The 11,151-nt window shown below is 41.5% G+C and overlaps 1 protein-coding gene across 1 annotated transcript in view; it reads left to right on the top strand.

Annotated features, from left to right (window-relative positions):
- Window positions 1-6,680, top strand: part of myo16 (myosin XVI) — a gene marked incomplete at both ends in the record, with an annotated part of 362,367 nt that extends 355,687 nt beyond the window's left edge. Inside the window, 2 exons of the mRNA XM_084314410.1 lie at window positions 6,254-6,336; window positions 6,585-6,680. Coding sequence (XP_084170536.1) covers window positions 6,254-6,336; window positions 6,585-6,680 — 179 coding nt within the window. The remainder of the gene's footprint in view (window positions 1-6,253; window positions 6,337-6,584) is intronic.
- Between the last annotated feature and the right edge of the window lie 4,471 nt (window positions 6,681-11,151).

Genomic DNA, 11,151 nt, shown 5'->3' with positions numbered 1-11,151 from the left:
GCGTGTGTGTGTGTGCCTCTGTGTGTGCCTCTGTGTGTGTCTGTCTGTGTATGTGTGTGTATGTGTTTGTGTATGTGTGTGTGTGTGTGTGTGTGTCTGTGTGTGTGTGTGTGTGTGTGTGTGCATGCGTGCGTGCGTGCGTGCGTGCGTGCGTGCGTGCGTGTGTGACTGTGTGTGTGTGTGCATGTGTGGGTGCATGCATGCATGTGTGTGTAGAAGTGTGTGTTACACCACGTGTGTTTGGGTGAACATGTGTTTGTGTGAGCTGTTCCGTTGGAATCCTGTTTGTACATTGGTGTTTTGCTCGGGGGGTCTGGGCTATGAGAGACTCTACAAGAGAATTAATATTTTCTTCTGGGCTCAGATGAGGGAAAATTAGTCTTCTTATCAAAGCGTACTACGCTTCAGAGCACAGAGGGAAAAAATTAAAATAAACAAGACGGCAGACTCCATTTGCATTCCTCTCAGCAAACGCTCTAACAGAGCACCAGGTCAGTGCTACTAATCTACCAGAGAAGAATCTAGGTCCAAATAATCACAATGTTAATAAATGCCAAACTCCAGATGTTGTTGGCACATAAGCTGTTCATATCATAGATGTTGTTTGTACATAAGCTGTTCATATAGCAGATGTTGTTGCTACATAAGCTGTTCATATTGTAGATGTTGTTGCTACATAAGCTGTTCATATAGCAGATGTTGTTGCTACATAAGCTGTTCATATCATAGATGTTGTTGTTACATAAGCTGTTCATATCGTAGTAGATCTTGATCTTGGTACATAAACTACATGAGCTGTTCATATCATATCGTGTGTGTGTCTGTCTGCCGAGAGGGGCGCCCCTATGTTTTCTCACCAAGCCGCCTGCTGCATCTTAATAAACTATCGATTTATATGGAATTAGTTTAGGTCCCCTGCGCTGCCTAGTACAGGGGTCGGCAACCTGCGGCCTCGAGGCCGCATGCGGCTCTTTAGCCAATCAGCTGCGGCTCCCTGGCAAATCTTTTTTTTTTTTTTTTTTTTTTACTTTTTTTTTCTCTTATCTTGGAGATCTATGTCATACTGTGACACTGAAATGAAAAGATATTTCATCAACTAAGATATTTAGTCAACAAAAGGCTTGCCTGTATGCCTGATATGTGGTGCGAAATTTGCGAACAACGAAAAATGTACTTTTCATTTTATAGATTTTCCACAAATAAGGGAAGGACTCTAATATAGCTGCATAGTTCAAGGTTTTATTTCAAAGTAGGTCTACAGATGTCAGTGTTTTTTCTCCTTTTCTGTGTTTTATAGGTCTACACATGGTAGTCTTTTTTCAAAGTAGACTACTTTTTATTTGATAAATGTTCCACACATAAGAGAAGGACTCAAATATACCTGAATAGTTCAGGGTTTTATTTCAAAGTCGGTCTACAGACACCAGTGTTATGTCTCCTCTTCTGTGTTTTATTAAAAAATAGGTCTACACAGCCAGTATCTTTTCTCCTCTTCATAAGAGTTTGTGGTTTTCCTTTGTTATAACAGGTAAAAGAAGTATAAAGTATAATACATCGCAAATTACTTTGGGTATGCAATTGTCTGGCATTTTATGCTAAATGTGGGGTATGCTTGGGGATATATAAAACGTTATACACTGTGTTATCTTCATTTTAAGGGTAAATAGGTTGTGCGGCTCCCTGAGCATTTTATTTTGTGGGACGGGGGAAAAGTGGCTCTTTTGATACTAAAGGTTGCTGACCCCTGGCCTAGTAGTAGTGCTTAACACTTTCAGCGCCAGCCGTTTTATCCATCCTTGTAGTCAATGGGCCACGCTTCAAAAGATAAGGATTTTCACTGTGCGTCACGATGTTTGCAGGGCTATATCTATATTCTATATTATAGCTATGGAGACAATACTATGGCTCATTTAACAGTAACTATCGCTCATCCAACATGTACAAAATTTACATTTTTTTCATGTATACGTTTGCGTGTTATCCCGTGGTGAATATTGTATGTTTGGGGCGGCGTGGCTCAGGGGTAGAGCGCGTCGTCCAATGATCTAAGGGTTGGTGGTTCGAATCCCGCTCAAGCCCATGTCCATCCCATGTCCATCCCACTGCCGTTGTGTCCTTGGGCAAGACACTTAACCTACTTGCCTCGTATGAATGTGTATGCATGTGAATGAATGTTGGTGGTGGTCGGAAGGGCCGTAGGCGATGATTATTCGCCACGCTTCTGTGAGTCTGCCTCAGGGCAGCTCTGGCTGCAATAGACCTGTCGCTAAACCACGCCCCAAAATAGAATTTGTCCAATCATATTACCCCATATTACCCCCGCCCCCTCACAGCAAAATCCTCGCTGCACAAAGCTCGGTCAACCTAGGTTTTAGGTTGTATCAAACCAGACGGCTGTGATCGCAACCACTGTCAAGAGTTCAGTTTTTTGTTATTATCTACATAATATCTGATGGTGAAACGCTGTGCGTGGGGTACCTGTAATTCAGATACCAGGTACCCCGAAAGACTGGATGGAGGAGTATATTTTGTACCTTTTCCGAAGCCCTTACGAAAACTACAGAAGTGCAAGCGGTGGATTATGTTGTGTCGTCGACCACATAAACAACTGAACGTGAATACCATTACCAAGGACACTTATGTTTGCTCAAAGGTAAGGTCAATTCATAAAGACATAATATTTGACGGCATGTATTAGAAACGTAGACCAAACTATTAGTTTGCTAACGTTTGACTTTGACTGCGAACTAGCTATCGTGTATCCAGCCCAGTTAGCCAACGTTAGCAGCTAGCTAACGTTCTACTCGTCCTCGCTAGTTAGCTGGTGTTTTTAGCTAACTTTGGCTTCTGTCTTTTCACCCCAAAGCACTTCAGAGATGGGAAGCCAACTCTTGAATATCCAGATCCCATCCGGGCTCTCGTGTCTGCTCCGAAAAGACACAGACCCTCACCCAAAAAAAGGTACAATACCGCAGATATTTCTGCATCATAACGTTAAGTTCTAGCTCTGTTATCAATACATCTAACCGTCTTATCAATACATCTAACTGTGTTATTAATACATCTTGTAACTGTTATTCCATTCAGTACATCTTCTAACTGTATGTGCGGTAACGTTACCGCAAGCCAGGTGCATAACAGTGGAAATGATGACCAACAAGGACAGTTATATAATGTAGTGACCACCATTGATAGTATAAAGAACTGGCTAACAGACAACAGAATACTAATAACATGAATACTACTACATGCACTAAGAATGCTTGATGCACTTCAGATGCCATAGTGCCACTTGAAACCAGTAACAACAGGGACAACGATCTGTCTATGCTTAGCTAATACTCAGCTTTGTGTTTTTTCACAGAATGAGGTGTGCTGGAGATGTTACTGCCCTCACAGAGACAACACAGGTCAATCCAACTCTGGAAAATCCAGATCCCATCCGGGCTCTCGTGTCTGCTCCGAAAAGACACAGACCCTCACTCAAAAAAAGGTACAATACCGCAGATATTTCTGCATCATAACGTTAAGTTCTAGCTCTGTTATCAATACATCTAACCGTCTTATCAATACATCTAACTGTGTTATTAATACATCTTGTAACTGTTATTCCATTCAATACATCTTCTAACTGTTATCAATACATCTTCTAACTGTACATCTTCTAGACTAACAGTTATCAATACATCTTCTAACTGTTATCAATACAAGTTATAACTGTTATCAATACATGTTCTAACTGTTATCAATACATCTTCTAACTGTATGTGCGGTAACGTTACCGCAAGCCAGGTGCATAACAGTGGAAATGATGACCAACAAGGACAGTTATAGATGTAATGTAGTGACCACCATTGATAGTATAAAGAACTGGCTAACAGACAACAGAATACTAATAACATGAATACTACTACATGCACTAAGAATGCTTGATGCACTTCAGATGCCATAGTGCCACTTGAAACCAGTAACAACAGGGACAACGATCTGTCTATGCTTAGCTAATACTCAGCTTTGTGTTTTTTCACAGAATGAGGTGTGCTGGAGATGTTACTGCCCTCACAGAGACAACACAGGTCAATCCAACTCTGGAAAATCCAGATCCCATCCGGGCTCTCGTGTCTGCTCCGAAAAGACACAGACCCTCACTCAAAAAAAGGTACAATACCGCAGATATTTCTGCATCATAACGTTAAGTTCTAGCTCTGTTATCAATACATCTAACCGTCTTATCAATACATCTAACTGTGTTATTAATACATCTTGTAACTGTTATTCCATTCAATACATCTTCTAACTGTTATCAATACATCTTCTAACTGTACATCTTCTAGACTAACAGTTATCAATACATCTTCTAACTGTTATCAATACAAGTTATAACTGTTATCAATACATGTTCTAACTGTTATCAATACATCTTCTAACTGTATGTGCGGTAACGTTACCGCAAGCCAGGTGCATAACAGTGGAAATGATGACCAACAAGGACAGTTATAGATGTAATGTAGTGACCACCATTGATAGTATAAAGAACTGGCTAACAGACAACAGAATACTAATAACATGAATACTACTACATGCACTAAGAATGCTTGATGCACTTCTGATGCCATAGTGCCACTTGAAACCAGTAACAACAGGGACAACGATCTGTCTATGCTTAGCTAATACTCAGCTTTGTGTTTTTTCACAGAATGAGGTGTGCTGGAGATGTTACTGCCCTCACAGAGACAACACAGGTCAATCCAACTCTGGAAAATCCAGATCCCATCCGGGCTCTCGTGTCTGCTCCGAAAAGACACAGACCCTCACTCAAAAAAAGGTACAATACCGCAGATATTTCTGCATCATAACGTTAAGTTCTAGCTCTGTTATCAATACATCTAACCGTCTTATCAATACATCTAACTGTGTTATTAATACATCTTGTAACTGTTATTCCATTCAATACATCTTCTAACTGTTATCAATACATCTTCTAACTGTACATCTTCTAGACTAACAGTTATCAATACATCTTCTAACTGTTATCAATACAAGTTATAACTGTTATCAATACATGTTCTAACTGTTATCAATACATCTTCTAACTGTATGTGCGGTAACGTTACCGCAAGCCAGGTGCATAACAGTGGAAATGATGACCAACAAGGACAGTTATAGATGTAATGTAGTGACCACCATTGATAGTATAAAGAACTGGCTAACAGACAACAGAATACTAATAACATGAATACTACTACATGCACTAAGAATGCTTGATGCACTTCAGATGCCATAGTGCCACTTGAAACCAGTAACAACAGGATATATAGGAACCTCTGGTGAACGATGAGTAATGTCTCTATGCACTTTGTTGATGAAAATAATTGTTTTTAATGCACAAATGAGCATGAATGATCTTTTTTTATAAAAGAAAAAACTGAAACATGAATGAACTGAAACATGAATACTACTACATGCACTAAGAATGCTCGATGCACTTCTGATGCCATAGTGCCACTTGAAACCAGTAACAACAGGGACAACGATCTGTCTATGCTTAGCTAATACTCAGCTTTGTGTTTTTTCACAGAATGAGGTGTGCTGGAGATGTTACTGCCCTCACAGAGACGACACAGGTCAATCCAACACAGGACATGAGTGACAATGAAAGAGGTATGATTTATGTTTTTGGACTAAAGTGAGCATCATGGAATGTGTGCAACTTTACAATCATGTCATTGATGAACTGAATATCTCTGTGAACTCTCTCAATATATATATCTCTTCTTGTAAAAAGTACAAAGTCACAGAAGTTGAGTCCGCTAAGTAGCAGTTGCCCTTGAATTTGGTAATAACAGTTGTGCCTCTCTGAGATGTGCATGGATTCTCCGTCTTTACGCACATAGAAATCTTTTATGGCTGTGGCTGCCTCTGCTACCGTCATGTCCCTTGCTGCAAAGGGACATTTCACCTCAAGCAAGCCTGTTTGACCATTGTCACATATTATAGCATCTGGTGTTGCCCCAAGGAAGGGGAGATCTGGTTGCAGGAGGAGGCCAGAGTTATGAACATGCCTATCTGGAAATGTCTCCTGGTACAGCTGCTTGGCTTTTGACTCATTGGCAGAGCCATAGGTTGTTGCAGTAGCAGTGAAGGGCTTGGGGTAATATGTGGACTGTATGAAGGCATCTGAAATTTTCTTTCTCTTTATTATCTTGCCAAATTCTGATGCTGTCAGCCTGCCCTCTCGCTCCTTGTGCCACAGTGGACATGCAGCCTGTCCCGTCGTTTGCAGTTGTAGTTGTCTTGATTCCTCCAGATCAAAGCTCTGGATGTGCTGTGGTGTTGGTATGCCTATGTCTGGAGAGAGGGGCATGGGGATGGTCTTGGTACACTGAGAGGATACAGGCAGGGATGTTGTTGGGTTGGTCTGTGGTCGCTGCAACAGTGGGAGCTGCAGCGAGAGAAAAAAGAAATGGATTAGAAATAATTTGTCTCATTTCTTTCTCTCCTCATTCACCTCTCCCCCTCATCCCTCTCCCCTTATCCATCACCCCTCTCTCCTCCCCTCTTACTCCTCTCTCTTCTCTAAGAAGGTCAGGGTGTGGAGGAGCCTCCAGATGAGGAGCGCCGGCCTGTGGAGCAGGCTCCCCCAATGGAAGGTGGACCAGAGGAGCGAGATGAAAGATTGAGAACTCAACAAGCACAAATTGAATCACTGACTAGTATAAATACTGTTCTGAGACAGAATCAAGAACCAAATAGATTAACACCAGAGGTCTTGCAGCACAGCCGTGTACCAGCGTATTTCAAATATTCCACTGGATTCACTTATGATGAATTCAACAATCTATGTACTGTGTTTAGTATACCTAGTAGTGAAACAGCACAGCAAACTTCAGTCCCATTGACATATAGCAGAACTGATTGGCAAATTAACACAATGCCCCTGCGTGTGCAGCTCTTGCTTGTTCTTATGAAACTGAGACAAAATCATGATTTAAAAGATTTGGCATTTAGATTTATGATTGATGAACGTAGTGTTGGTACTTTGTTCAACGCATGGGTGGACTACATGTTCACAGTTCTAGGGGAACTACCCGCGTGGCCTCACAGAGACGTAATAATGGCACAAATGCCAGGAAAGTACAGAGAGGAATTTCCTACAACGATGGCAATATTAGACTGTACAGAGTTAAAAATTCAAACCCCAACTTCACTTGTATTGCAGAGTCAAAGTTACTCAACCTACAAGTCTGCAAACACATTGAAATCCCTCATAGCATGTGATCCACGAGGTTCTGTAATATTTTGTTCAACTCTTTTCACTGGATCTATGTCTGACAAGGAAATAGTTAGGCAGAGCAACTTTATTGAGCTAATGAAAAATCTGCTTAAACATGGCTATCTGCAGGAAGGGGATGGGCTTATGGTAGATAAAGGATTTTTAATTGAAAATGAGCTACAAGAAATTGGACTTGAAATAAACATCCCACCCTTCGTCAGAGGAAAAAGGCAGATGCCCTCTACAGATGTCTGCCTGACAAAGAAAGTGGCTGCACACAGGATTCATGTTGAACGTGCTATATCAAAGATAAAGAAATTTAAAATTGTGTCAGAGAGGATCCCTAACATAAGGTTGACAAACATCAACCAGATCTGGTATGTTGTGAGTATGCTGTCTAACTTCCAGCCTTGCATCCTCAAGAATACCATTACCTGATAGCTCAAACCACATCCAATGGGGTAGTCCTTTCCACATACTGCTACCAGTATAGGGGTCTTGTTAACAATGTAGCTTATAGGTGTGCCTCTCATTCCTCTCAGTGTCTCATATATTTCCTCACTGATTCCTGACTCTTTCCTAAAGGCAGAAAGATACATGTTACTGTTTTTTTTGTGACCAACTTTTTAGGAAATGTATAGGATACAATTAATTAAAAAATAAATCATAATTATGTTTGTTAGATAACCTCTGATCCTGTTACAAAGTAATAGGGGAAAATACAATTTAGAAACAACTAAAAAATATAACAGTAAACAGAAAAAGAAAAGATAAAAAAACATGATTTTTGTTAATTCTCTGGTGTCAAGTTACAAGTGTTCAACCTAGTACTGATTTTACCTTATGGGCCGCAGTAAGTAATATTTGGATCGATTCTGTCCTTGCTCCCTGTGCTCTAGCACTGCATGGATGTCTCTAATCTCAATACTCTCAATACTTCATAGAAGGACAGTTTCCAACTGTAAATAGAGGACTTTGTAAAATTTTGATTTGATACATGTTACTGTTAACTGTGTTAGAAATGTATCGGATGTTGTGCCTGCTATTATTTTTTTCAATAAACTGTGAAGCAGCATCATTTTGCCTTTATTACCTATGTGTTTTTATTGTGCTTTGAAACTACCTGTTAGGAGTGTAGGTAGGGATCACTGGCCTCCTTTTGCGGTTCAGTTTGGCTTTTGCCACGACTGCAGAGGTTATAGGCTGGCCTGCTATCTTCTTCCCTCTGGGTTTATGCCACTGCTGTGGCCGACTGGTACATGAGGTGTCATCATTTTGGGCACGAGAAATGTCTAAGGTGTACATGAGCCCAATGATGTGTGCACAGTACCCTGGTGCCCTATGATTTCAACAGAAATGAGAAGGGGAGAAAAGAAATACTGTTTGAGAACACTGCTCGTACTAGCTGCTACTTGAATATCACTAACATTACATAAATGACACAGCTGTCGGGCCTACAGTGGTTTTGACATGTAAATCCAATGTCTTCCTGACTTCAGCCCTGCCCCACCCACTCAGTATACCGGGTGGGTGAGAGAGAGCTGGTATACTGCGTTGGACCACTAAATTAAACAAAAATATATCAGCAATAGCAGTAATCATTGAGGTCTAAGGTAATAATGTGTTAGAAATCACTTACCCTGCAATACATGAACAACACTGCTCCATGATGGTGTTGTCATCAGCAACATTGATAGAGAGCATGTGGGGTTTCTCACTTTTCAGCTGCGAGTGGTAGCATTTAGCCTCGATTCTGATAATGGTATCTTTTCTGTAAATGTTTATCTCATGAACATACTTTTCCACTGCATATTGTAACCCTCTCTGTCTGCTTCTAGACGAAATATTTGTGTCATCTTTAAAAAACAGGTCTATTACCTGCTGTGGTAAATCTGACAATTGAACTTGATGTCCTCCCGCTGCCATAGTCAGTCACGCTCGGCTTGTTGTCCGAGTTTTTGAAAGGGGGCGTGGTTTAGCGACAGGTCTATTGTAGCTTACCACCACCGGTATGACTGTGTATGAACGAATAATGGACTCTGTAAGCACTCTGGGGTCACTGGGGTGTCATGAAGAGCGCTATATAAATCAAATCCATTATTATTATTATTATTATTATAGTTTCAGAGTGGTCCTGGCTAATTCCTGAAAGCTGCGTTATAAAGCGATATGAACATTTTGCTAAAGGCGTTCGCGTTGCTCGCCTGGACACGTTACTATTTCCAAATCAAAGGTATATAATAGGTATTATGTTTCATCATGAATGCATCAAAGGGGGGGGGGTCGTTTTTTGATGCTCTGATCGTCAGCAACAGCATTTTTTTTAATACTACATACGTTGATCGTTGCGATCGATGAGAAATAATTTTTGGATCAAAGTAGTCCTTACCTTTGCTAGGAGGTATCCCAAAAAGAATATTCCAATTGTCTGATCGCGATTTCCAGTATTGATGTCCATCGGGTCCCTGACATGAACTGGCACAAAATATGCATGAAGTGTGCTGAATGCGTTTCAAAGTGCTCGGATGAAGCGATTCACTTGGCTTGGTCTAAATTCTACACCCGGACCATATACGATGTAACACACAGTGTGAATTAAGGTTTCAAAGGGTAGGCGATACTGCCACCTAGCAGGATTCGGCCGGTATTTCACTCTCTGCGTCTCAGAATGAGTCCCAATGATACACAGAGACTGCAATAAAATAATTGAATAAAAGAAAAAACTATGAAAACCCGAGTATACTCTGGTTTTCGGGGGTCCTGGTGCTCAACGGTTGGCGAGATAACCCGACTATACTCGTGGTTGGTGCAGAAAGTGTTAAGGTTAGGTAGGTTTAGGTCCCCTGTGCTGCCTAGTAGTGCTTAAGGTTAGGTAGGTTTAGGCCTCCTTTTTCTTTTGGATTCAACAGTGACCCTGCCCCTAGGCTTCTTGTTTTGCCAAATACATTTAGCCATACATTTTGATATTCATTTGTCTAATAATTTGAATGTAGCCATGGGAAACTAAATACATCTGGGCCAAACATTCATTCTTGTGGTTTCCACTCTGCCAATTAAGGACAGGGGAAGAACCTCCCAGCTCAATAAGTCTGCTTTCACCTCCTCCATCAGTTTTCCCTAATTGGCTTCAAATCACTTTACAGCAGAGGGGGTAATTATAATGCCAAGGTATTGAAAACCTTTTTAGACCAATGAAATGTAACCTTTTCATCAAGACTTATAGGCCCTTCACCTGACAGCATTGTTGCTTCTGATTTTGATTAATTTGTTCTGTATCATTAGTGGATCCGCTCGGCATCACTCATGCACTGTCCTCGCACGTGAACGCGCACTGAATAAAATTCCACAAATGTACCTTTAATCCCAGTATTCGTCTGACCACACCCCTCGTTAGCTTACCTTCATAAGCAGGTGTGTGGTCACCTGCTCTCCTCCTTCTCGCTTTCACCACAAGGAAGTGCCTCGGTAGATCCCCACTTGACGTGTTGTTAGTTGAAAAGAGTTGTGACGAGTTTACATTGTCCTTAGTTTTTTCTTCTCTCATAACTGTTCAAAGGAAAAAGCTAAGTCATAATGTCTACTTCGGAGAGTAGACCCACTCTTCACCAGCGGTTCTCCATTCCCGCCTCCGTCGTGCGTTCTGGTGCGGGGCTGCTGCCACTTTCATGGTTGCCGACCCAGCCCAGGAGGCAGCCGATGGGTAGTTTGCCTCTCCGAGGAGCCGAGACGTCGGTGCCGTCGCTCCGGCGATGGCATGATCTCGACTCTGGTTCCTCTGGTTCCAGGGAATCGTCCGTTGTTGAACGGTCGGTTCTTTTGGGTCCGGAGGATTTGCGACGCAAACTTTTCGCGTCTGCCCGTTCACGTCGCAAGATGGT

Source organism: Notolepis coatsorum (genome assembly GCF_963971535.1).
Source record: "Notolepis coatsorum genome assembly, chromosome: 5".
In the NCBI taxonomy this organism is placed as follows: domain Eukaryota; kingdom Metazoa; phylum Chordata; class Actinopteri; order Aulopiformes; family Paralepididae; genus Notolepis; species Notolepis coatsorum.
The sequence above is the reverse complement of the archived record's forward strand: the minus strand, read 5'-3'. Positions and strand labels throughout refer to the sequence as shown.